Below are 27,869 nucleotides of genomic sequence, written 5' to 3'. Positions count from 1 at the left end.
CAATTTTGACAGTTCAGTGGCGCTGCCCAATAAAAAAAGCTTTGCGGCTTCCGTACAATCACAGTCCAGGAAGAGCTCATATCTTTCGATCTTTGAAACCAACGCCAAACCCTCGACACCCAACTAAGACATCACCGTGTGAGAAAAGCAGTAAGTGTTATTTTGATTCGGTAATCCGATGTCATATTCCGTTTCGCAGGTTGTGCCTTTGTGTGTTAGATCTTTATTCAGCTGTGTATCATCCTCGTGGGCATCACTCATCATGAGCCACTGCCAGGACATGTTTACTAACAACAGTGACTATATATGATGTGTAACGTTATACATAAACAGAACAGACATGCCCTAAAAATAGAAACACGTTTACATGAGTTATTTTTCTTAGCTTGGCCTGTTGATGAAATGAACTGATTTGTTCTTAAACTATGGCTGTTCTCCTAACATCAAGAGAACTGTCAGCCCAGATCTGCTATACAATGCAGAGACATTCTGTTTTATAAGAAATCACAGCTATGTAATCGTTTGGCTTTATTTATTTATTTTGTTTTTCGTGTGCTTATTAGAAAAAATCAGTTTAATCACATGGGCGTATGCATGAACAAAGCCAGTGTAGTCCAGTAGGTGTCTCTCATGTGACCTCATTCATCATCACCTTTACTGAAAATCTCAAAATACTGTCATTTATTCTTGAACTAACATTTTCGGGAGAACCTTTGCTGTTTTTGTTGTTGTTTTTAAACTCCAGATAGAACATATAATGCATATTGACTAAAATAGTTTTTTTTTTTTTTTTTGGTGGTTTTTGTCCAGGGCTAGTTTCCATAAACAAGCAACTATCCAGCGTTTGTTTTGTGTGTTCCAGGTTGTCATGGATAGGACCACTGTGATGCTGCTGGTTTCTGTGGACTGACACCTTTAAAGTAATACTACACTGATTCATGTACTGTAAGCTTCATCCATCCACTTCCTTTATGTGCAAGTTGTTATATCAACAAATCTTCTGTAGCACCATATTTTATTGGCTCTAGGCTACAGTGTGGTAACTAAAGGTGCGGATTACAGGGTCGATTATGAGAAAAATAATCCAAAGCACAAAAATAAAACAATGCAAATATTACAAAACATGACAACAAAATGTCTATAAATCACTAGTTTTTCTAAAAAGACACTTTCCAACAAGCGACAACAATGGTTAAAGTTGCACCGTGAGGCAGCTTATTTCAAGTCAACTTTATTTATATAGCGCTTTATATAATACAGATTGTTAAAAGCAGTTTTACAGGGATAAACAGGAAAATAATGTTTCAATGATGCAAACAGAGTTCAATTCTGCTGTAAAGAAGTTTTAAAAGAAAAAAGTGTCTTTGTTCAGCTGAGGTCAGCTCAGTTCCGTTTCATTTGTTGTAGACATGAGAGTTAATGGGTTTTTGCTTATGTCACGTGATCATGGTGGGGGGTGGGGGTGTGGTCACAGGATTACGTTGAAATGGGAATATTAGTCACCTGTTTACTGATTGAAGGTAGGAGGAGGAAGTGAGCAGGGAGAATGTATTCTTTGTTGACCACAAAACCCCATAACATCAAGAAATATCAGTCTGTGCAATAAGGAAAAGCAATCAAAAGTACTTTTTGCCTCACCAATATTTTATTTTTGCGTCACAAATGCATAGAGTCCCTGTCTCAGTCTCTCTGCGGCCTTTAGCAAGGACAGAGTAGCCACTATACCGTTCAATAACTGTAAATATAATCAAATATGAAATGAGCTCAATTCAACTATAAAGCAGCTCTAGAAAAGGGTGATGTCATCGTCCAGCTCAGGTCAGTTCTCATCAGTACAGAGTCAGTACAGTCAAATCAATAAAATTGCTCAATATTACCTGTCCCCAACTAAGCAAGCCAGAGGTGACAGTGGCAAGGAACTCCATCGGTGACAGAAGGAAGAATAAAACCTTGGGTGAAACCCAACTGTTATGTTTCTAGGCTCTTAAACTTATAGTTTAAGTAATGTTATTTAACCTGTAAAATGTGTTAACTCTTCCATTTCAGAACACTACTGCACAACGCATATTACCACTGTAAAGGTGTCATACTAAAATATGCAATCCATGAGTAATCCTGGGACACTTCAGTATAATCATCTATAGTTATGTGTATATCCATCCATTTAAAAAATCAACAGTAAGTTTATTCAACACATTGATGTAGGATCTGGAATGGATTATATTTTCAAACTATGCCACTGACAAATGATCAGAAAGTGTTCCATTTTAATACTATATTTTCTACTTCCAATAGAGGTTGGTGGAATATTTTGGTTTGATTTTATGAAAAAAAAAAAATAATGATCCAAAAAGCAATGGAGGCGAGAACATATGAACATCTGTACGAAGCACCACACGACTTTTTTTTGTAATGACCGTTTAATTTTTTAAATACTTTTTAATGTACTTCTGGTAAAAAATTAGACATTTATTTTTAAATATTGTAGAATTATTTTAACCCCGCTGTATGCTTGCTCCATTTGAATTCAATTGATGTGCTTGTGAAGACGTTCTCGTACAAGCTGGTTCATTTTTCATATCCTATTTTGGCCATGGACAAATCAATATGTTCCATATTAAATGGTACTTTTGGCCACCATTGATCCAAACTCTGCTTTCTGTTTACGATCAGGAGCTGCTTCAGTTATCCTGGCACATACGCTATCCGGAAGGATGAAGCTACGACTGCATTTTGTGGTGGACCCCATGGGCTGGTTCTGCATAAGCATGGTGCTCTTTGTCTGGCTCTACAACAGTTTCATCATTCCCAAACTGGTGCTGTTGCCACACTATGCGGAGGGACATATACCTACTACGCTTGTTGTCTGTAAGTGCTCTCACCCTGTTCTATTGATAACAGCCCCTATTAAGTGTTGTAAGCAGTAATTCAGTTTCAAAACCAGAAAAAATCTGGTTTGTGCAGGTCATAAGGAAAAGTTAAAACCTGAATTCCTCTTAGGTTAGAGAAGAGCAATTGAGATAATGAGGTCACGTTCACCCTGAGAGTAAGTAGAGTAGCAGGACAGGTTTATGCATAACAAGTTTTTTTTTTTTTTCTACCACTGAGAACTAATTACAAACCTGACACTCTGCGAACATATCTAGATTCGCATTTTTGAAGAAAATATTAAACCGCAAAAGAACAGTGTTAAACATTTAAGCAAACACTAGACCAGGGCTGGTTAACTCTGGCCCTCAAAATCCACTTTCCTTCTCCAAACCTGATCAAATTTACATATCATACATTGCTTTCTAGTAATCCTGAAGATCTTGATTAGCTTGTTCAGGGTTGGAGCCCTATTGAAGGAAAGTGGATCTCGAGGGCCGGAGTTGCCCACCCCTAAACTAGACTTTAAGCATGCTAAATATCTATGGAAACTTCAACGGTCGTAATATGACATCACACTCTGCAGCGTCTTTTTAAATAACATTATTCAATGTATGATACATCCAAAAGTTAAAAAGATGCAATCTACTGCAACGTACAAAGTGTGCGTTCTTTTAATTCAGCTAAGTGGTCACGTCGCGAAACATTGATCTTCTGTTGGTCACACCTCTTCACGTGATACAAATTCACAGGTCAGAGTTCACTAAACTTGAACTTTGGAACGCACTGAAATTGAGATTTCATTTCCTGTCCTCTGCATTTTGCATGCGTAGAAATGGAAGTCAATGAATGAAAAAGTGTAGTGTTCAAAAGTGCACCAAAGAAGCATTTATTTAATCAAAAATACAGAAAAACAGTAAAATAACAGTTTTAATATATTTTATGATGGTATTGTTTCCTGGTATGGCAAGGCTTAATTTCCAGCAGCCGTTACCCCCAGTCTTCACTCTTCTAATATGCCGGTTGTGTGCTTGAGAAACATTTCTTATTATTATCAATGTTAAAAGTGTTTGTGCTGCCTAATATTACTGTGAAAATGAATTTTTAAAATTTTTTTCAGGATTCTTTAAATTCTTTTCTAACAAAACCAAAATTACATCGCTTCATCCTTAGGTGTGCTATCAGTAAAACCACATTTGTCTGTACATTCAGTGGTTTGGGTGAATTAATTGGAGAAGATTTAAGTTTTCATTAACATGTTAAAATAGCAATGTAATAAAAATCTCACTACGTTTCTGCTTGACATCAATTCATGTCTAGTTATAGTGTAACACTAATGTAATACTTCTCTCTTCTATTTCTCCAGGTTACTATCTAGCATCACTGCTGTGTGTCTCAGCATTATTCAGGGCTTCCACCGCCGACCCCGGAAAACTTGCTCAGGACCCCAAAATTCCAATCGGAGGTATGAAACAAATAATGCTCACCTATACCTTCTGTTTTGTTTTTCTCTAACACAGCATAGCTATTCTTGTATTCTAGTACATAGTTTTGTTTCACACATGTTGAAGGCTTTATTAACAAGTGGCCTTAAAACTCTGCGCCTTGGAGTTCAGAATGCATTAATCCAATATTAATATAAAACATTGCTCGCTCTTCCATTCTTCATGAAGTTCCACAAACTAACCAGTTGAGGGCAGTATACCTCAGTGTTCAGTGACTGTCTTAAAGGGATACTCCACTTTTTTTGGACTCCACTTGTTTTCGAATCCATTCAGCCGATCTCCGGGTCTGGCGGTACCACTTTTAGCATAGCTTAGCATAGATCATTGAATCGGACGAGACCATTAGCATCTCTCTCACAGGGTTTCCGCGGAGTCATAAAAAGTCATAAAACGTCTTAAATTTAATAATAAGAATTTTAGGCCATAAAAAGTCATAAAAACGTCCGGATTTTCCATACAAGGTCATAAATTTCATTTAGCCACGTCATAAATTGATATGCTCGTTCATTCGTTGGTTCTACCATTGCCTTTTCCCCCTGAAAATGCGCTGGCGGCATAATGTTAAATGCACAGGATAAATGCGCCAAAAGCGGAACGCTCATTTGAACCGCGCACCACACGGACCATTTACCCGCTCGGCTCCAAGTCCAAACGGCAGCGCAACGTGAGCTCAATAGAGCAGACGCGTTTACTCTGATCGGTCTCGGTCACAAGATCCAGTGAGAAGTGCTTGAATTCAGCGAAGAACACACTGTCTCAGTGATTTAAACCAGTTTAAAGGCAGATGAAACCGCGCTGACCAACAGGAGAAACTCTGCACAACGATACAGTCAAAAGGCTTTTCCGTCTACAATCTCCCATCATTTACCATGGATTTACTGTAACGTTAGCCTAGTAAAATTAACTGCACCATGTGGGATATACATATTGAATTTTAATGGAATAATGGACTAATGGAATATTTACAGTATTTAATAATGTATTTAGGCTACTGTTTTTCATACATTTCCTGAAGATGCGTGCCATCAAAGTTAGGCAACACAAACCTGTTTCAAGACTTGACCCCTATTAGCACATGCAGAAACTAAGTAATTATTTTCCCAATAAAGATATTTATTTTGTTAAGGACAAATGTTTGAATGTCCTACCTCAGATTTGTGAAATGTTCACCTGTTTTAGCAAGTGGGGGAGCGCGGGGTACAACGTAACACGGGGCTAGTTGTAACACGCTTGTTTTAAATACTTTCGCGCATGCTAGGATGACGAAACTTTGTGTATTTACTAGTTGCCATATCAACACTATATAGAGAAAAAATTGCGCCAAAATTAAATTTTTTTTGGAAGATATCCATAGACATTTATTAAACCATAGCAAAAGTAAATTTCTTACTTAAGTTAATTTTTCATCTCTATTTTTTGTGTTTATTTAAAATAAGACAAATCTGATATTATTTTAATCTCCAAGATGTTATTTAACAGTTGAGATAGTTCTTTAATGCTTCGCTAACTAGCAGAAGACACTAGCAGGGTTTAAATCCCAGTTGTGCAGGCGGGGCATGTTGTAACACTGCGTTACAATGTGCCCCTATTAGAAATATGCTATTATATTCTATACTTTTATTAATTTTATTGAGAAAACGTGAGAAAAGGGTGAATAAAGACTGAGAGTCAATGTTCAGAAATTACTAATTATTTATTTGTTTTAAACTATGTTGTAGCTGTGTTTTCATGTGTTCGTAGTCAAAACTCAAAAATGAGTTTATATTTAATTATTAAAAATTGCCATTATTTTATATGAAAAAGTTTTTTAATTGTATTTTATTTTGAAAATATTTTAGTTTGTTTTGTATATTTTTTTATTAGATCAGATAACATTTAAGCTGTTATATGGTCACGTTACAATGTGCCCCACACATGTTACAATGTACCCACCTATGGGGCATGTTGTCACATTTCACTTCCATTCTTTCGGGGTATATCAAGAAAAAAGTATATACTGTATTAATAAAACAAAAACACATAATTGTACTAGACATGTGGGAAATTAATGTGGGAAAAAATAAATACTCTGAACCATAAGTAGATTTACACAAACTGAGAAAGTCAAAAAGCGTTACTTTGTGCCCCGCTCTCCCCTGTTTGTCATTATATTTTCTGACAATAAATAGTAAAGTTAGTTTAAAACCACAATTAACGCTCTGGTTTCTACAACTTTCACTTAGAAGCAACAGTCTGCCTTTGAACTTGAAAGAAATAAAGATTTGACATTTATCGTGATAATTATCGATATTGACTAATATAAAACAATTATCGTGATAATTGTTTTTGGACATATTGCCCAGCCTTAACTGAAATCTCCTGGTCTATCACAATGGGAAAGTGTACATTTAACGAGCTATGGCTCAAAGATGGTGTGTTTAGTTGGCTCAAACCCGTTGCAAATAATCAGTATCAAGCATATTGCACACTGCAAGAAGGCGTTGGAGCTGTCTTTAGGCATTTAAATAATACATCTTGTTACTTTCAATGAAAGTCAATAAAAAAAATTAAAAAAATTTTTTAAAGGAATTTTAATGAATTTTTCGTAATTCGTGTAGGTCATAAATTTCAATCATAATGGTCATAAAAAGGTCTTAAAAAGTCTTAAATTTGACTGACCAAACCCTGCAGAAACCCTGTCTCAAAAAAATGACCAAAGAGTTTCGAAATTTTTCCTATTTAAAACTTGACTCTTCTGTAGTTACATCGTGTACTAAGGCCGACGGAAAATGTAAAGTTGCGATTTTCTAGGCTGATATGGCTAGGAACTATACTCTCATTCCTGCGTAATAATCAAGAAACTTTGCTGCCGTACCATGAGTGCAGCAGGCGTAATGATATGACGCAGCGCCTGAAAATAGTCCCCAGCTCGGTAACCAATGAGTCCAGCTGGGGACTATTTTCAGGCGCTGCGTCATATCATTACGCCTGCTGCACTCATACAAAATATTGAAACTCTTTGGTCATTTTTTTTGAAAGAGATGCTAATGGTCTCGTCCGATTCAATGATCTATGCTAAGCTATGCTAAAAGTGGTACTGCCAGACCCGGAGATCGGCTGAATGGATTCGAAAACGGTAAAACTCAACTGTTTAACTCTGGGGGAGTTGTAAAATGAGCCAATTTCCAAAAAAAGTGGAGTATCCCTTTAATACCTTCACTTAATGTTAGACCATTTTCAGAATGTTACAGTAATGTGCAAGTGATGCTTTGGTACACTTTTGAATTTTTTTGAATTATCTTTTATTTTTAGCGTTTAGGGATCTGTTGGTTTCTGTAGACACTGAGATATTAGGTGATACAGTATATGTTGAGTATGGAAGTGTATGAAATACCTCCCATAAAGCATTGATGAGAATTAATTTTGCTTCTATACAGTAAATAGCTGTTGTGTTTCAGTACATAAGTGAAATCGGACATTTGTTACTTTGAGCTACGCTTGATGATATATCTAGTTAATGGTTTAGCATGTCTGTGTTATTTAGCTGCAAGTATCCTTTACAGGACTTTACAGAACACACCCTTTAATAATGTTCATCTGGATTGAAATGTATTATGATGTAATGATCAATAATTGGTTCTAAATTATATTACATTTTTATTTAAATATGTTATGAATTAGATTATAATTGGCTGATTACGCTGTATGATATACATGACGCTACAAAACTAAATGTTGTTTCTAAAGTAAACTAACACTTGATGGATATTTTTCTCAGTTACACCTAGAAGTAAATATCCACTTTTTTTCTGAACAAGCCTGCTGCATTTTAAATTATGGGTGGCACTCTGATTCGGAGAACTTCCACTCAGAAAGACTGAAACAATCATTTCAGGTAATAAGGCTGCACTACTAATCTTTATTAGTCAGCTTGACTGAATAAGCTGTACCTTTTCTGTCATGCTCTATTTGTATCCATCAGGAAAATAATATAATGATATTTTGATATTTTAATGTGACATAAATATCACAAAAATGTTTGTGACAAAAGATTTTAGTCTGTTCTGTTCCTCTTGATTATTTTCTTTTTTCTTTATGTTCTGCTGTATTGATATGAAAAAGATGACAGACATTGTGACAGATCTGCTCTCCTGTTTTTTTTTTGTCCCCAAATCTCTTTTCTCGCATCTCTTTCCCGGTTTTTCAAATGGTGCTTTAAAACATATGTTTTCTCCTTAAATGAATAATCAGTATTTCTAAAGCTTGGAAATGCATTTATCTGTCAAAATAGGGGAGGAAAGACTTTGAAATATCCATCAATGGTTCAGTTAATGATGGAACATTTTTTGGTGCAACATGCACATACATAACGTTGCTGCTAAAAGACTCGTCTGAGCTTTTTAGGTTATTCATGGTTTGCTGATAGAAATTTGTTAATACATTTACATTTTAAAGTTTCCTTTTGATGTTCAGTGGTTTGGGAATGAGGAGAATGTCCCCTCATTGTACCCAGTTTTTGCTGATTATTATTATTATTATTGCATTAATAGAGCGAACCTTTAAACAAGTTTATTGGCAGTTGCTGATTGTTTACAGTTTAATGGAGGTTACTCCCATAATTTGCGCAAAGTGTCATGGAGCGTAGGAAAAAGGTGGAGAGAATAATGATATATTATATTATATTATTTATATTATATTATATTATATTATATTATATTATATTATATTATATTATATTATATTATATTATATATATATTAGTAAACATAGCCCCTTTGCTTTTAGAGATTGCGAGTGTGAATGTTTTTTTTTTTTACTGAACAGGTGAGTAAGATATGTCATTGAACAGATACATTGCCATATTTAACTCTCTAACGGAGTTCATTGTAAAGCATTATCTATTGCGAAGGGTCATATTCATCCGCACAGTCACGCAGAGCCAAAGCACAGCCAAAACAATGTTCTTCTGCGAAATTCATGTAGTTTTTTTTTAACCACTAGAGGGCACAGCGTACCTTTTAATTATTTTAGCAGTTTTGCTTTTACACTCAAATTCACCTATTAAGTGCAACACTATCACATGGATGAGTTTTTTTTTTCCAGATCTCTGTCATTTGTCCTGCTCTAACCTTTACCAGTCACCACAGGCTGTTAGATTTTCTTAAAGGATTTGTTAGTGGCAGTTTGCCGAAAGATTAATTAGACTCAGCTAGGACTCTGATACTATGAACAGCTTGTCGCTAAGCTAGTTATCACTGAATGGCCGGTCTTAGCAAGTCATGCCTTAGATTACCTGATATCCGCTTGGCTTAATGATGTTAAAGGCAACCTTCAGAAGAGTTGTTTGACTTGTCTCGGGGGGCATTTGAGGTTGTATTTGGCAGAAAAAAACATTTAATGAGCAATTTGAGCAACATTCTATTTTGCTTGGTATTGATACAATATGTAGATGTGCTGCAAATGTGGCCACTCTTTCTTCATATCAAGATTCTGTCCCTTTGGTTATTGTATGCTGGGAAACTAGCCGGACTGATATGTACAGTGGAGGAAATAAGTATTCAGCACGTCAACATTTTTTTTAAACACCTTTCCAGTGCAGCAATTCACATGGTATTACCTCAAGAAATCCACGTAGATCAAGAAAACATTACAATCCATAAAACAAGTTATATTTAATAAAGTGGAATGACACAGGAAAAAAGTATTGAACACAATGAGGGAACGTTTACACGACAACGATATGCTTAAAACGGAGACGTTTTTCTTTTGAGTTTCCTGCGTTCAGACGACACCGTAGTCAAAATGATCCCCATTCACATGGATCCGCGAAAAAGTTTAAAAATGCTTTATTCTGCTGCCAGGCCATTAGATGGCGATGAAACCCTATAGACTGAACATGTAATACGCATGTGCATGATGTCATTAGTTTAAGAGATTCACGTTTTTGTTGTTTACACGTAGACCGGTTTCAGAAACTTTCACTTTGAAACCCATTATCAAAAGTTTGCGTTTTCAGTCACCCAAAACACTGCTGTTATGTAAATGAATGGCCGAAGCGCATAAAAAGGTTTTACGTTTTTAGTTGAAAATGGTGTCGTGTAAACAGCCCCTTAAGAAAAAACAGTACACCAAGGCAAGACAGCTGCTGATTTAACGAAGTAGTTCTACCTCCTACCTGTGCAAATCAGAATCAGCTGGCTTAGTGCTTGTTGATGATAGGTTAGAAACAGGCTATACTCAAAGCGTATAGGTTGATAGGCTTACCCACCTCTGAATGCTAGTATTTTTTTCCCTCCAAGTATTAAATACAATTTCAGTGAGCTTGTTCAATACTCTCCCCCAACCCCCCCCCCCCCCCCCGTGTCATTTTACTTTATTACACATAACTTTTTTTATGGATTTTAATAAAATAAATCCTTTATCTGTTTATTTTCTTGAGTTTAATACCAATGTCTGATCAAAATGTCATCTTTTTTTTTTTTTTTTATGTTGACGTGTTGAATACTTATTTCCCCCACTGTATCTTGGTTAAGTGGATTAAAATACACTCTAATATTCTGACAGAGACATTCAATGTTATTAGCCAACTTAGGAGCACTGAAAATAGCAATCTGCTGAAACGTTTGCTTGCTGGTGTCTATTTGTTTTTAACTCGCATGCACTTTGCACTTTTTGCACGATGCAATTTATAAAATAAAAAATGTTTTTGTAGACTTTTCCAGTCTTGAGTGGATCAGTGTGTGGTCAGCCACCCTTCTTGTTCATTAGCCAACTAGTGAAATCTGTTAACTTAACAGTCATTTATGTAAACGTGTGACCCCAATTTTTTGGCATGCCACATATCTTATTTCTGTAAGGACATTTTTGTCCCCACATTAAAGATTTTGGGGCATTTGCCCCTGTTACTTTCTGACCGTTCCTTTCATGACGTCATAGTGATTTTGGAAAAAATTAATTTATTATGATTTTAAAGTGTAAAGTCACAATTTACATCATTGTGATTTTGGAACATTATTCTGGATATTTATTGAATCATCTATTGCGATCTTAATGATTGTATAGACCAAATAGGAGAATAAGACCCCAATAAGTTTGGTATTAAAAGTATAGAACAATAAATATAATGTTTTTGTTGTAATGTTTAGCGTCCAGCTCTTCTCTCTTGCCTGTTTCTTGATCTCCCCCCCCCCCCCCTTTTTTTTTATTATTCAGTAAAGTTGAGAAAATAAAAATTTCTCTCTGAATACCACTAGATGGCAATGAATACCTTTTTTGTGTGTTTTTTTTGTTGTTTTTTTTTGCCAAAGTTAGAATTACAGTTTGCTTTGTACGGGTTTCAGCACTGAAAAGTGGATGATTTAGAGGTGTTGTTTGCCTTGTCATTTCAGAGAGAGATGACTGGGAACTGTGCAATAAATGCAACATGATGAGACCAAAGAGGTCACACCACTGCAGCCGCTGCGGCCACTGTGTCCGTCGCATGGACCACCACTGTCCCTGGTAAAACTTTAACTAGAAATACAAATAATAAAGTCAATACACTTCTACCAGCTTTTGTTTGAGACATGGGAGTCTTTTAAAAAAGTTCAGTATCTATATCTCATCCATGCATTTTGTACAGAAATTGTTCAATAAATTAGTTTTCATCAGTTAAACAGTGACAAAAAAATGGTAATTTTATACAGGTACTCTAAGGCTTGTTATGTCTATGTGAGACGTGCTGAGATCTTTACGATGGTTTAGGATCCAAACTGAAATCTGGCATGTTGACCTAAGGTCACAGTATAACCTTAAATGACTCTGTACCCCAGACAGCTTTACATTCCTGGTGGGTTTTGTATGGAGGAAGTTTAATGAAGTCTCTGTAGAGGGGTAAAACAGAGGGAGAGGCGATATCGAGTGACCAGAGAAGCCCGTGTTAAGTCCAGCTCTACAGTACAGCTGAAGAAGGCTGCTGTCTGTCTGGACTCAGCAAATCGTGACTCCCTGTCATCGCCTGTAATGGCCGAGGGAAGCGGAGAAAAAAAAAAAAAAACGAGGCCATATCGTTTTCCGTCTTCGTTTGACTAACAGTTCAACCTTGCCTGCTCTCCTCTCTCTCTCTTTTGGCCTTCTCTGCCCGCTTTCTCAGCTCTCTTCTCTTGTGTTCCTTGTGTTTTTCATGTGCTTTAACTTGTCTTAAAATGCAAGAGAATTGCATTAGCATTAATGTCAGACAGAGACCACAACCTAAAACACATTGATGGCTGTATGATTTCTTTTGTAATGCTGCATTTACATATTTATACTTTTTCATTTTTCTAACTTAAATCACTTTTATTTAATTAGTCTTTATTAATTGATCATTATTATGTTATTAGGGTGGATTGGTGCTAAAGGCACACCTTATGGAAAATCCGCTTTTTGCTCATAGTATATGATTTGAAAATGTATTGAAAATTGACCATGCAACACATTTTGCTTTAGCTAAAATAATGTTAAAGTTAATGCTTGTTCAAAACAACCACTTTGGCAAAGTTTGTACCATATTATTTTCTGATAAATAAAGTTACTTTACTTTTATTTAATAAATAGTCATCAAAATATTGTCATTTAAAATATCCAGAAAAATAAAATAAAAATATTATTCTGAAAGACTTCTTATTCTGCTTTAAATGAGATCCCCAAATGATTTAATATGGCATGGTTTTACAGTAGTAACAATAAATATTTAATTTTATTATATGATGTTAAATATATATATTTTAAATATGATGGTTTCAAAATGAATATAGTGATTATCTCTAAGGTGGACATCCAACTTAAATTATATTGACCCTTTTAATCTAACACTTTCATATCAGCCAGTTTATTCAATTCAGTTCACATTTATTTGTATAGCGTTTTCACAATACATATTATTTCAAAGCAGCTTTACAGAAAATGCATGTTTTTATATTACAATTAAGAGTAATCTGTTATTAGATGACTGTCAAAGTAATGTCCATATAGACTTTATATTGCTGCGTGCGATTGTGTTTCCAAGTGCATAGTGAAGCACAGATGTTTAGAAAAGTGATGCGGTTGTGGATTTTTATGCCTATTAGTATCATGACGTTTAGTTTAACTACATGTTAAGATCAAACTGTATTCAAAGCAATGTCGTTAGCAAGCCGACTCACTAGGATTTGGAATAGAGCTTGTTTATTTTAGTTTAGGAATTAAAATAAATATTAATACATATAACATATTAATTTGCACTTCTTATAATAATTTATAAAAAAATGTTCTCTCTGTCTCTGTCTGTTTCTCTCTCTCTCTCTCTGTCTGTCTATGCAGGATTAATAACTGTGTTGGGGAGGATAACCACTGGCTCTTTTTGCAGCTGTGTTTTTACACTCAGGTTCTGAGTCTTTACACTCTGGTGCTGGACTTTTGCCAGTACTACTACTTCCAGCCCCTGTCCTCGGTGGACCAGGTAAGACCATTTTACATTTACACTCCTACATTTATACTGTCCCGAGTGCTTTAAGTCACTGTAAGGGTTTAAATCGATGAATAACTATTTTAAAGCTCAATTGTAAGTCATGTGGGTGGACCTTATCATTTCCCTACATTTCAGTGTGCACATTGTTTTAGCCAAACACAATACATATGAGCTGTAATCAATATGGGTAAGGTACACTAAAAATATGAATTAATTACAATTAGCTACTAATTTAATTACATCTTCAACAGTGTAGTTATATTACTGTGCTAATTACTCTCTCTAAAAAGTATTGCAGTACTTATAACTACTTTCTAAATCCCATAGCAACCTTGACCATTTGAATGACTTGCAGTATTCTACTCTTTTGATTCTTTCAAATAAATTATTTAAAATTGCATAAATTATTTTTGAACTGACCAAAGTGTTTAAAGGGAGACAGTTACATTAAAAACATACATTTTAGTATTAGATGTTAAATCCACTATTGTTTTAGAATATAGAATACAGAATTGTTCTGTAGTCTATACAGTATTTATTGCAATTACATCAGAAGTAACTGTAATTAAATTACAGAAAATTAAGAGTAATCCCTTACTTTTTTCAACGAAAAAGTAATTAAATGACATTTATAAATAACGTAGTATGCATTTCACCCACCACTGGCCGTAATATGGTAAAACGCCACACAAATTCCATTAACAAGCAATACATTTTTCACTTTGCAAACGAGTACTATGACAGTGATGGTAATAGCATACTTTTTGTAAATCTTGACTATATATATATACACACACATACACAGTGAGGAAAATAAGTATTTGAACACCCTGCTATTTTGCAAGTTCTCCCACTTGGAAATCATGGAGGGGTCTGAAATTGTCATCAGTGCCCTCCACAATTATTGAACCCCCTGGTAAATATGATCAAAATTGGCTGTAAAAATAAATCTGCATCGATTATCCTTGTGATCTTTCATTCAAAAAATGTGCAAAATTCTAACCTTTCATTGAAGTAAAAGAATTGAAAGTGGGGGGAAAATCACATTATGAAATAAATGTTTTTCTCCAAAACACGTTGGCCACAATTATTGAAACCCTTTTATTAAATACTTTTTGCAATCTCCTTTTGCCAAGATAACAGCTCTGAGTCTTCTCCTATAATGCCTGATGAGTTTGGAGAATAACTGACAAGAGATCAGAGACCATTCCTCCACCATATTATAAGATTTCTAGCAGAAGGCGTCAGGTTTTGATTTTTTATCTGTTGATATTTGATAGAATCCACACTGCCATGTATCTGAACAAGAAGTCCAGGACCTCCAGCAGAAAAATATGCCCACAACATTAAAGATCCAATGGTATATTAAATTGTACACATAGGGTACTTTTTATCCTTGTGTTCACCAAACCCATCTAGTGTGTTTGCTGCCAAAAAGCTCTGTTTTAGTCTCATCTGACCACAGAACCCTGTGTTGTTTGAAGATCCAGTCGTGTCTGACAATTAAATTTTCTGGAATTTGTTTTTGGATGAGCGAGGAGGTTTTTTTTTAAACCCTCCCAAACAACATATGGGGATGTAGGGGTTTTTTGATATTTTTTTTTTTAGGCTTTCTGACCCTAAGACTCAACTAATCTCTGCAATTCTCCATCTGTGATCCTTGGAGAGTCTTTGGCCACTCAAACTTTCATACTCGCCGTGCATTAAGACAATATAGACACACGTCCTTTTCCTGGCAGATTCATGACATCTTTAGTTGGTTATAACTTCTAAATTATTGCCCTGATGGTCAAAATTGGGATTTTCAATTCTTTAGCTATTGTCTTACAGCCACTTTCTAGTTTGTGATGCTCAACAATCTTTTGCTACGCATCAGAACTGTATTCTGTGGTTTTACTCATTGTGATGGATGATTAAGGGGATTTGGCCTTTGTGTTTCCTCATATTTAAACTCCTGTGAAACACGAAGTCATAGCTGGACAGTTTCATGTTCCTAGTCACCCTGGTGTGCTAAATAAAGGTAAATATTAATGGGAATATACTTCAGAGATATTTTACTCCTAAAAAATTCTAGGGGTTTCAATAATTGTGGCCAACATGTTTTGGAGAAAAACATTTATTTCATAATGTGATTTTCCCCCCACTTTCAATTCTTTTACTTCAATGAAAGGTTAGAATTTTGCACATTTTTTGAATGAAAGATCACAAGGATAATCAATGCAGATTTATTTTTTACAGCCAATTTTGATCATATTTACCAGGGGGTTCAATAATTGTGGAGGGCACTGTAGGTGCATGTCCACTGTGAGAGACATAATCTAAAAAAAAAATCCAGAAATCACAATGTATGATTTTTTTAACTATTTATTTGTATGATACAGCTGCAAATAAGTATTTGAACACCTGTCTATCAGCTAGATGCACCTGTTTGAGGTCGTTAGCTGCATAAAGACACCTGTCCACCCCATACAATCAGTAAGAATCCAACTACTAACATGGCCAAGACCAAAGAGCTGTCCAAAGACACTAGAGACAAAATTGTACACCTCCACAAGGCTGGAAAGGGCTACGGGGAAATTGCCAAGCAGCTTGGTGAAAAAAGGTCCACTGTTCGAGCAATCATTAGAAAATGGAAGAAGCTAAACATGACTGTCAATCTCCCTCGGACTGGGGCTCCATGCAAGATCTCACCTCGTGGGGTCTCAATGATCCTAAGAAAGGTGAGAAATCAGCCCAGAACTACACGGGAGGAGCTGGTCAATGACCTGAAAAGAGCTGGGACCACCGTTTCCAAGGTTACTGTTGGTAATACACTAAGACGTCATGGTTTGAAATCATGCATGGCACGGAAGGTTCCCCTGCTTAAACCAGCACATGTCAAGGCCTGACTTAAGTTTGCCAATGACAATTTGGATGATCCAGAGGAGTCATGGGAGAAAGTCATGTGGTCAGATGAGACCAAAATAGAACTTTTTGGTCATAATTCCACTAAACGTGTTTGGAGGAAGAGGAATGATGAGTACCATCCCAAGAACACCATCCATACTGTGAAGCATGGGGGTGGTAGCATCATGCTTTGGGGGTGTTTTTCTGCACATGGGACAGGGCGACTGCACTGTATTAAGGAGAGGATGACCATGTATTGCGAGATTTTGGGGAACAACCTCCTTCCCTCAGTTAGAGCATTGAAGATGGGTCGAGGCTGGGTCTTCCAACATGACAATGACCTGAAGCACACAGCCAGGATAACCAAGGAGTGGCTCTGTAAGAAGCATATCAAGGTTCTGGCGTGGCCTAGCCAGTCTCCAGACCTAAACCCAATAGAGAATCTTTGGAGGGAGCTCAAACTCCATGTTTCTCAGCGACAGCCCAGAAACCTGACTGATCAAGAGAAGATCTGTGTGGAGGGGTGGGCCAGAATCCCTCCTGCAGTGTGTGCAAACCTGGTGAAAAACTACAGGAAACGTTTAACCTGTAATTGCAAACAAAGGCTACTGGACCAAATATTAACATTGATTTTCTCAGGTGTTCAAATACTTATTTGCAGCTGTATCATACAAATAAATAGTTAAAAAATCAGATATTGTGATTTCTGGATTTTTTTTTTTTTTAGATTATGTCTCTCACAGTGGACATGCACCTATGATGACAATTTCAGACCCCTCCATGATTTCTAAGTGGGAGAACTTGCAAAATAGCAGGGTGTTCAAATACTTATTTTCCTCACTGTATATATAGATAGATAGATAGATAGATAGATAGATAGATAGATAGATAGATAGATAGATAGATAGATAGATAGATAGATAGATTAAATAATGAATTAATTTGTCATATTGGATATGGATAATTAAGTCAAGTACATTGCTTTGTTGAATACAGCACATTATGCATTACATTTTGTCAAATGCATATTGTTATGAAGAACTATTGAATGTAGTATGCTATTTTTCATTTAGCTGTCTTTATTATTCTGTGGTTTAGTAGAATCTTTTCAATGGAGGCAGATGATTTAGCACTGGATTTGCCCCTCTTAACTGAGATTAGGGACCTGCAGGTGGCATCAACATTACTGTTAAGTACTGAATAAGCTTTGAATGAGGGAAACTGAATTTAACACCAGTTGTATTTGCATGCGATGATCGTTTGTACTGGTCTTATGCCATATCACTTAACCCAAAACACACCTGCAAACAGCAATTTCCCAAAGTTTAAGCCTTTATGGTTTTATTGCATATTTTATTGCTGCTTTCAAATGATGTTATTTGCTCTGTAATATTTTTACACTGTCTTATTAAAAAAAAATCCTGATAAGAAATTATTGATGATTGCATAGTTGTTCCACAGAAAACAATTTCTTAAAAAACAAAAGAACAACCCTGTGACCCTGTGCCCTTTGGACAGTTTAATCGCATCCAAAATAAAAGTTTGTGTTTACATAATATATGTGTGGGTGTGTACTACTGTGTATAATTGTACATATAAATACACACATATGCATGTTTATATTTAAGAAATATTGGCATGTATTTACTGTTTATATATATGTATATATATATATATATATATATATGTATATGTATGTGTGTGTGTGTGTGTGTGTGTGTTTGTTTGTTTGTTTGTTACCGGCAAAGTGTGAAATCCCGGTATAATGCCTAGGCAATGTATAGAATGCCTGATGGTTTTTTGGCAAAAATACTTTACCTAATTCTATACATTACCTAGGCATTCTATAGAATTCCGGATTACACACTTTGCCGGTAACGTGTGTGTGTGTGTGTGTGTGTGTGTGTGTGTGTGTGTGTATACATATATACATAATTTATACATGATGTATAAATATATATAAATAACACATTTTTATTAAATATATACATGCATGTGTGTGTATTTTGTTTATACAAAATAATTATACACAGTACACACATATTATGTAAACACAAACTTTTATTTTGGATGCGATTAATTATTTAGTCTTATGATCTGGTCTTGTATTTTAAAGTTATGGTCTGATGATTGGTGGCTTTAGGGGTAGTGGGTGATTTAATAAAATTTCACAATTTTGAGAATCAAAATGAAATTAAATTATAATTTGTTATAATTTGTTTGTTTGAAGAACATAGTGGTCTTTGATAAATTGTAGAATGGAAATGTTGCTATTTTTAAAAACTAATGGCAGGTGAAGTTGTGGGACTTGTTTTGTCCTATGTTTCAAAGAGTCAGGAATATAGTGGTGTATTTTTCTGTCACAGCATTTAAATTCACAGGAGCATCATTCTGACTTGAATGCAGCTGAACAGCTGAGCCATCATGCCAATGGTAGACCGCCTGTAAATAAAAGCCCATAACGCTCAATTTCCTGTTTTTGTTTATTCTGTGGAGCATTGTGTGTGAGTAAACAGATGCAGCTGAGAAGCGAGAGATGCTGTATTGACACAGAAACGGCTGTATGGAAGAGATAGTGACGTTATCTTTCCCATAAGAAGCAAAGTATTGTGGATTTTGTGTATTTGTGTGTTTGCTGTTATAGTCACAGATAAGCCTTCAGCGAAAGAAAACAAGCAGTGTCACATCACTTTCCATAATGGCCTGTAGTGCAAAAATGTGTAGCATAAAAATTTGCCATGGGAATAGTCTGATTTGTCCATGAGAATTTATAGCATTTGTGTAAAATATTTGTCTCTCTCAGGCGGAGTTTGCAGTACGTCATGAGTTGGCTCTTCTACGTGGGTCCTGTTTCATGGGGCTGATTATGTTTGGTGGAATGAGCAGCCTTTTCTACACACAAGTCAAAGGAATCCTCACAGTAAGTACATACATTAGTTTAACTGTGCAGGTTTAAATGGGTCATATGATGGTTCTAAAAAGAACATTATTTTGTGTATTTGGTTTAATGCAATGTTTACGCGGTTTTAGGTTAAAAAACTCATTATTTTACACACATTTTTTGTTGCTCCTCTATGCCCCGCCTTTCTGAAACGCGGCGATTTTCACAAAGCTCATCGTTCTGAAAAGCGCGGTGTGCTCTGGTTGGCCAACAATCCAGTGCATTGTGATTGGCCCAAAAACCATAAGCGTGTGACTGAAATGTCCCGCCCCTATATTTGGAACATCAGCTCCCAAAGCAATAATGACAGGTGATAATATCGGTACTTCCTTATCAATTCGAGCCCGAATCATTCTGAACCGGAAAATGCAGATGACCAAGCTGATCGATCCACTTTGCCAGTGCGACTGGACCAGATCGTATCAGATAGGTAAGGTTTTATTTCCTTTGACCTTGAGTTTAGTTGATGATAAATAAAATGAAGCTCATATCGGTTGCTTTCGCTGACGTGAACTCTGTTCAATTTGCATATAGCACAGGAATTGAAGATTGAATTTATATTTGTTTTGCTGAGACTTTATATGGTTAAGTGTAAATGGAAGACATTTAACAAAACAGACAGTTATCCAATCAGTAAAAATGCATGAAGTGACCAGGTGTAAACATGCCTTAAATAGGGTCATAGAATGAGAATTCAAATGTTCCTTGATCCTTTGACAGTTAAGAGTTTGTTATACTATAAAAATACCCTGTAAGTCTCAAAACTCAAAACTTTCTTGTTATTCCAAAAACTGCTTTTATTGAAACCAAGGCTATCAAACGACAGGATCTAAAAAGTGGAGACTTGTGACGTCACACTTCAGCTTTGGCCCCGCCCACTGAAGCGTTAGTGAACAGTGACATGAGAACAAGAAAAGATCAATTTCCTTCCAAATGATCCTAATGCTAGGATAGTGGAGTTTTTTCCCCAACAATGTTAATGTCTCAGCAGTGCATTATTTGTTTGTATTCGGTGTATTTCACTGTGGATTATTTGGTAAATTTCGGCGGAGGCTTTGCAAACAGACTTTTACGATATGGATCTGCCAGCAATGCCACAAACATGTAAGTAGTCATGTTTATTCTAATGCCTGATCTGTGATCTGTGATCAGTGATTTCTGATGTAATTATTCAAGTTCAGACAGATTTTCTCTCAAAATATCGTTCAATACTGTTTATGCATCAGTAAATCAAGCCAGTGACTAAACAATCAACTTCACGTCGTTTCTCTTAGTAGGATGAAAATAATCTTATTTAAACTGTGATTAAATTATATAAAGAAAGCGATCAAAGAGCGCTCCCTTTCCAATTGCCCAAGCTGTCAGTCATAGCTCGAGTTTATCTGGACACTTGTTGAAAAAACTCCAAAAACCAAAAAAAAAAAAAACTCGTTAAAATCAATCATCACAATATCATGTTGCTGTTACAATGTACTGTACAACAAAGCTTTTACTGTATTTACATGGTGTTTGCATTGTTATTTGGTGAAAGCCAGAGGTGTAATTTCATACGCGATCAACAGACTGTCTGTCATCTGCTCTCAATGCTCATCACTGCAACCTTTCATGTGATGGGAATAGATCATTAGATCACTACTTTTCATGATTCCTTAATCTCGATAGCTGTTATAGTAAAAACGTAGTAAAAGTTTTAGAGAGAGTTCCACATGTAATACTAGCTATTTCATATGCAAACATGTCAGCCAATCACAGCAGTGGGCGCGTTTACACTGAAGTCTCACAGCAGACACGCCCCTTAAAACAGAGCGTTCAAATCAGAGGCTAAAATCAGGCTTGGAAAAATTCCTTTTATTCATAAAGTATGACCATTTTTGATGTTAAAATCATACTAACATTATAAGGGCACCCCAGGAAACATTTATAAAATAATAAAATAATCCAGTTTATGACCCCTTTAAAATAAAACATATCATGGAATCACATAATAATGACATGGGATATGAACGTTTTACATTTACATTACAATTATTATTAGTACACTTTAAACATTGTACTAACTATAAGTAACTACATGTCACAAGCAACTACATGTCAACTCATTAGAGTATTAGTAGACTGTTAGTTCATGGTTAGGGTCAGTACAATTAGCTGACATGTACTTGCAAAGTTACTTAGTTAGTCAATAGAATGTCTAAAGTGGACTATCGAAATAATGTTACCCAATTGTATTCCATTCATGATATATTATCAAAATAAAATATCAGCTATCCAGTATTTTCTTCCAAAGGCTCAGTTAAATCCAGAGGTCTGGGATAGGAATACGCTAAAAGTTACTTTAATGTTTTTAAATGGAGAAAACATTTTACATTTATTTAACAATAGTGAAAAACGACTTCCCTTTTTGGTTACGTCTTCCCTCAGGTGTATTGCATGTTTTCTTGCTTGGCTGGAAGTTGGGCTCATGAACCTTAATTGAGTTGTCTGCATTTGCCCAAACTGATTTGCTGAAATCAATACAATGTCAGGAAAGGGAATTGCCGCTAATGCGTCCCTCTCGCTGTGAAGCAGGAGAAACCAGCCGGCAGAGGATTCGGCTTGGTCTTAAAGCATTCCGCAAACGGATATGTTCGCAAACAATGATTTGTCCAAAAAGATCACTTAAGAGTTTGACATGCATATATGGTCCCTCATATTCTGGTGAGCATACGTGAACATACGCAAAATCCCTTTAAAAGGTGGTCAGACGCTGTATCTCTGTGTATACACTATACTATATTACTGAGTCCTTCAATCTCTTCTTATACTTCCTTTATTGTCCTCCATCATTTCTCTGTTGATTAGGCCTGAAACATGGCTGTAATTGGGGCAAGCGAGATAATCACGTTTGACTCTTATCCTTTAATTGATGACTTCATGTGATGCAAAAGAGGATTAGCAATGACCTAGTTAAATTCGGCAAAAAAGTGCAGCCCTTTAAAAAGCATACACCCCTAATCTTATTCTCTGGTTCCCAGTCATGATCACTTGACCCCCTCGCGTCCACCATATGCTGTGGAAATGATTCAAAGAACACGTCCCACTTCACATCCTATCCTCTGTCGTTTGAGTAGTGTCTTCCGTCTTCTCATTACACATTTCCAACCATTAACTGAGTTCAAGATAGCAATTTACACTTGTTCTGGGTCAGTTTACCCAACTCTAACCTTTCTCCAAACCCTTTGGACAACTGTGTCTTCCTCCACAGGCTCAATTGCACAAGCCTGAAAATGTAATCCTGTTATCCTTAATTATTGCACAAGCTGCGTCCAGCCGTTCTTTTAGATGACCTTTGACGTTAACCCATTCTTGCAGGAGACTTCCTTTGACAGCGCTAATCTAACCTGTGTTGCTAAAAGCCCATGTTAAGCTGTCTTATCTTGTGTCCTGTACTGCCCTTAAGCCTTCTCGTTATCCAAAGGCCAGGAAAGTCCTGATGCTTTAACGCACAAGCTACTCTTTCTCCCCGCTATCCCGTGTTGTGATGTCTTGGAAGATTTAGTGGCTGACAGGGTGGTTAGTGCATAGCCCCGTGCCAATCATAGCAACTGTGGAAGCAGACTTTACCATTGATCCCTGCAAAGATCTTTTCCTCACGCATGCTCTCTGAGGGCAGCTCAGTTCGACCTGAAGTGCAGCCACGTTGGATTGGCATGACGCTGGCTTCTCCGGGCCAAGAGTGTGTCCTCTAGCGGTTCACAATGTGAAATCTGACTTATGAAGAGTCATTGACTTCAACAATTCAAGTCAGGATTTTTACATAACCTCTAATGGTTTCAGGAATGGAGCCCTTTTTTATTTATTTGTCTTGTGGATGGCACACAAAGCACAGATTGTTCTAATAAAGCCACTGTCAATCACACATCCACCATTTTTCACACAAACAGGCTCTTCAGTCTCGCCTCTGTTAATCCCACCTTATTTACATATTCAGTCTGTTTTATTTTTTTTGTCTCTTTGCCGCTTCTCTTCACCTGGCAAGCAGGGGGGATTTTAGCATCCCTATGCATGCGGTCCCATTGTCCGCAGGCAGATGCCCTTTTGCCCCTGTGCCAACTTGGCAAGGTGAGGAGGGCACCAAGGGAGTGTTGCTGCTGTCAGCTTCACTGTCTCTCTTTTGTCTCAGTGTATTCTGTAGTGGTTTTCACTCCCAGCGTGGGAAAGATTAAAAACCGATCCAATTCACCCCCTCGCATCCACTGGCTCGCTGTCATAAATCATTTCATGAATTGTCATTGTATTGTCTCTCACATTCATAAGAAATAACTTGCTCAGAATTCATTGCTGATACTAAGCAATATCCTTCATGTTTTCCACGACAGGACACAACGACCATAGAGAAGATGTCGCACTTATTGGAAGACATGTAAGTATCGAAACTTGCAGCATCATTTCAGTCATTTAACAATAATGTAATACCTTCTACACCCTCATTACATGGAGATCAGGGCTACTTGTTACAGCTCAACTGTAAGGTTTTGGGTTTGAGGCCAGTAAGATTTTTAAAAATACTTTTATTCAGCAAAGAAGCATTATATTAATCAAAAGTGTCAATATATATATATATATATTTTTTTTTTTATTGTTACAAAAGATTTCCGTAACACTTTAGTTTAGGCTCCAATTCTCACTATTAAATAGTTGCTTATTAGCATGCATAAACAGTAGCTAGGATATTGGCTGTTTATTAGTATTTATAAATCACATATTAATGCCTTATTCTGCTGCATGACCATATTCTACATCCCTTAATCATATCCAATACCTAAACCTAACTACTTTACTAACTATTAATAAGCAGTAATTAGGTTTAAAAGTACAAATATTCTTTGAGCATCATCATATTAAAATATTTTCTGAAGGATCATGACACTGAAAAATTACGTAATGGCTGCTAAAAAAAAAAAAACTAATTTTAAATTGTAATCTACCCATCAACTAAATGTTGACTTGGTGATCTTAAGAGAATTTGTTCAAAAACATTACTGACCTTGAACTTTTGAACAGTGCACTTCAGCAAAGTGTCTGTTTTAGTCTTCTAGTCTTAATTGTTTTGTATTTCATAATTCTTTTGCGGTTTAACTGAAAACCTCTAATATGCCAATTAATAGCAAGTTCCATAATGTAATGTGACAACATGCCCCACTATTGGCAACAATGGATCGATTTTGTTCTATAACCCATATCTTTCTTCCACTACCATAACTTTAATAGCTTTTTTCTATCTAAGATGGTTATGTGTCTATATAGAAATAAATTTTCAAAACGTAAACCTACAGTGACTAATATTCACTTGAGTAAAATGTGACAACTAGCCCCAGTCTCTCCTAAAGCTCTTAGCTTCTCTCTATAGTTCAAATTTTCAAGGGTGATATTATTTCACATGAACTTATGATGCGTATTTTAATTTATTCCGCTCTCCCAGTGGACCGCGGCGGTCGTGGCAGCAAGCAATGGCTGAGGTGTTTGGCACTCGCTGGAAGATCCTGTGGTTCCTGCCGTTCAGGAGCAGACAGCCTCTAAGGCTCAACCTGACCTCACGCTCTCATGTGTAGACAGACAGACAGAGACAGACACACACACACACATCTCTCCAGTGGGAAAGGTTACCCTCCGACCCCAGCTCCCCCCTCCCCCTCTCCCCCTCTTCCCCTCTTCCCGCCCCCTTGTCTTCAGCAAAACACTCTCCACAATAGATTGGTATCTCTACTGGATCAAACTTCTTCAGGTTCTACATTACTTGTGAACATAATCTGATATATATATATATTCATATAGAATGAAGTTGAAAATAACAGTGTCAAATATGTAGTCTTTTTCTGTTTTGACTGCACATGCTGGGTCAGGGTTTCAGGGTACTGAAACAGGATTACGAGGGAATAGTTGGTTGTGAGGCTTTGTTGTCTCCAGGGTAACCCTTATTTGTTGAGTCCTCGGCCCAGTCCTCTCCCCCAGGTCTGGATCACGTGAGCACTTGTCATGCAGTGGGCGGAGATTGTCTGGTTTTATGGCACTGAGGGTTGATGGCTCTCGAGGTGAGTCATGACCTCTGGCATGGGTGAAAGACGCTGCTGAAGTTTCGCTTAACAATGCTCACATACACACACACACGTACACAAACACGGTTTACGATACCTTTTACTATAATGCACATAATTACGCATTCCTCTGCACCAAGCACTGCTAATGCCTCTACTAAGCGTTTGACTACTATAACTGTATTTTATCAAGTTTTTTTTTTTTTTCATTGTTAATTTTTTTCGTGCCTTGTAAAATCCATATGTTTTTAACTCATTTGTGTCTTATTACACATTTATTTTTTATATCAAGTCACACAGTGGAAACCATTTTTTTTTTGAGGAGCTATTAAACTAATAATAATAATAATAATAACATCCAATGATGCAAGACCATATTTGAAATTTATATTTTAAATGACCCATCAAAAAAAAATTTAATGTTCTAAATTAAATTCACTTATGTAAAGACGTTATTTACTAAAAAGGATTAAACATGATTTATACTTGTAATTATTTTTGACTGTTATTGCACAACACTATAAATGCATAAAAACTATAAATCATTAAATTACCTTGTAACATTTGTACATGTTCCAAATCCAAACCCTGAAATCAAGTAGCAAATCCCCAATTGTCTGAAGTGCCTCTAAACATGCAGTTCTAATAAAATAACTTACTATCCGTTAGGTGAACAAATACACTTCTGTGACTTTTTTTGGGTCACAGTTTCCTGAAAACACCGTAATGATCCACAAGTACATCTGGGGTAAACGCATTTATACTGACAAGCCATTCTGGATTAAACAATTAAACAATATTCTTCACCAAATGGTTAATTGAGCAATTGTTGGTTTTGTCCACTAGGCCTGAGTGAATATAATCTGTTAAAGCTTGATAATTATGGTCTGTATGATTTTGCAATAGACACATTTTTCTTGTCATGGTAGCTCTGATGGTGATCTGGTAGCCCTTTCTATCTTAATTCTAGCTCTAGTTGAGATCCCATACGAAAAGTTAGATTGAGAATATGAATTTAATTTAAAACAAGCTCAAATGTACCACTATCATAACCTGAAGTAGTTACAATTTGTCAACAGAAGAGAATCTCTTTGAAATGATTTTGTCTCGCATTACACTCCACCCAAATAATGTTATAAATCAGCTCTTTGTTTTTTGTTACAGCATTTAGAAGCTGAACACATTTACTTAATACAAGAGGTACCTACTTGAATGTGTATTGTGAATATCATGCCTTTTAACTTTTTATTTATCTTTTCCTGGTTTTCGTTATTTTTTCAGTACATTTTGTGTCTTGTGATTTTACGGTAGGGGGTCATATTATTGGTTATTTTAAAACTGCTGAGTTTCTTCTATTTTAGATTTTCTGAGCACTGTAGCCGTTTCTTAAATTTTATTAAGATTTTTTTGTTGTTGTTGTTTTTTTTTTTGCTGTCAAACCAATGTTGTGAATTGTGTAAATCTTTTTCATCACTACCCAACTGTCTCAATGGGGAAAGAAATTGTGCTGGGGATACTGGATTGATTCCATTACTTGATTCATATGACATTTATTTAATATTTAACATTACAGAAAAACTGTAATATATTAACATCATATCAGTTATTAAGAGAGCTTATACAAGTGCAGTACTCACTGTAGCTTCATGTTTATAGGCTGTGTGTGTGTGTGTGTGTGTGCGTGCGTGCGTGCATGCATGTGTGTGTGTGTGTGTGTGTGTGTGTGCGTGTATGTGTCCATTGTGAAGCAATAAGACCTGCTATAAACTATTATAGCAGATATTACTATTGTGCGTGCAGATATTTCACTGAACATTGTTTTATTTTAATACACTATTAATAAATATTATAATATAAGCAACCAGTAACCGCTGTCCTGTTGAGGATGACAACCATATTCAGGTTTATGATTGAATTGTCAGTTATGGAGTTTGTTTATCTGCTAATTTTTTTGTAGAGTCAGTCATAATGTTTATTTTGTATGGGTCATGGGAGTTTGAAGCATATCAAATTATTTATGAAAGCATTTTTTTTTTAAATAAATGGTGTTCTTTTACTTGATGTCCAGTTGTTTTGGTTTGTGCTTTTTGTCAAGTAAAACACTTTTCACACTCTTATTAGTTTATTTAATTTGTCCACTAACAATGTCT

The 27,869-nt window shown here is 36.0% G+C and overlaps 1 protein-coding gene across 3 annotated transcripts; it reads left to right on the top strand.

The window, feature by feature from the left end:
- The first annotated feature begins 38 nt into the window (after window positions 1–38).
- zdhhc21 (zDHHC palmitoyltransferase 21) lies at window positions 39–27,780 on the top strand. Of its 3 annotated transcripts, none has more exons than XM_081349322.1 (9): window positions 39–150; window positions 863–940; window positions 2,674–2,868; window positions 4,235–4,333; window positions 11,741–11,852; window positions 13,671–13,809; window positions 19,508–19,624; window positions 24,004–24,047; window positions 25,107–27,780. In XM_081349322.1, exons 3-9 carry the CDS (start codon window positions 2,715–2,717, stop codon window positions 25,234–25,236), a joined length of 795 nt encoding a protein of 264 aa, XP_081205448.1. In that variant the 5' UTR covers window positions 39–150; window positions 863–940; window positions 2,674–2,714; the 3' UTR covers window positions 25,237–27,780. The 3 variants fall into 3 exon arrangements, with proteins under 3 accessions (XP_081205448.1, XP_081205449.1, XP_081205447.1); XM_081349323.1 differs by having other exon boundaries at window positions 58–150; window positions 863–920; XM_081349321.1 differs by having other exon boundaries at window positions 58–150; window positions 863–945.
- Window positions 27,781–27,869: the final 89 nt, after the last annotated feature.

The sequence above is a fragment of the Scardinius erythrophthalmus genome, assembly GCF_964197995.2.
Source record: "Scardinius erythrophthalmus genome assembly, chromosome: 2".
NCBI lineage: Eukaryota > Metazoa > Chordata > Actinopteri > Cypriniformes > Leuciscidae > Scardinius > Scardinius erythrophthalmus.
Note: the sequence above shows the minus strand (reverse complement) of the source record. Positions and strands in the feature narration are given on the sequence as shown.

Coding starts and splice junctions, on each gene's coding strand:
- zdhhc21 (XM_081349322.1), top strand. CDS start 2,715: ATGAAGCTACGACTGCATTTTGTGGTGGACCCCATGGGCTGGTTCTGC. Junction 2,869..4,234: donor ACCTACTACGCTTGTTGTCT/GTAAGTGCTCTC, acceptor CTATTTCTCCAG/GTTACTATCTAGCATCACTG. Junction 4,334..11,740: donor CCCCAAAATTCCAATCGGAG/GTATGAAACAAA, acceptor TTGTCATTTCAG/AGAGAGATGACTGGGAACTG.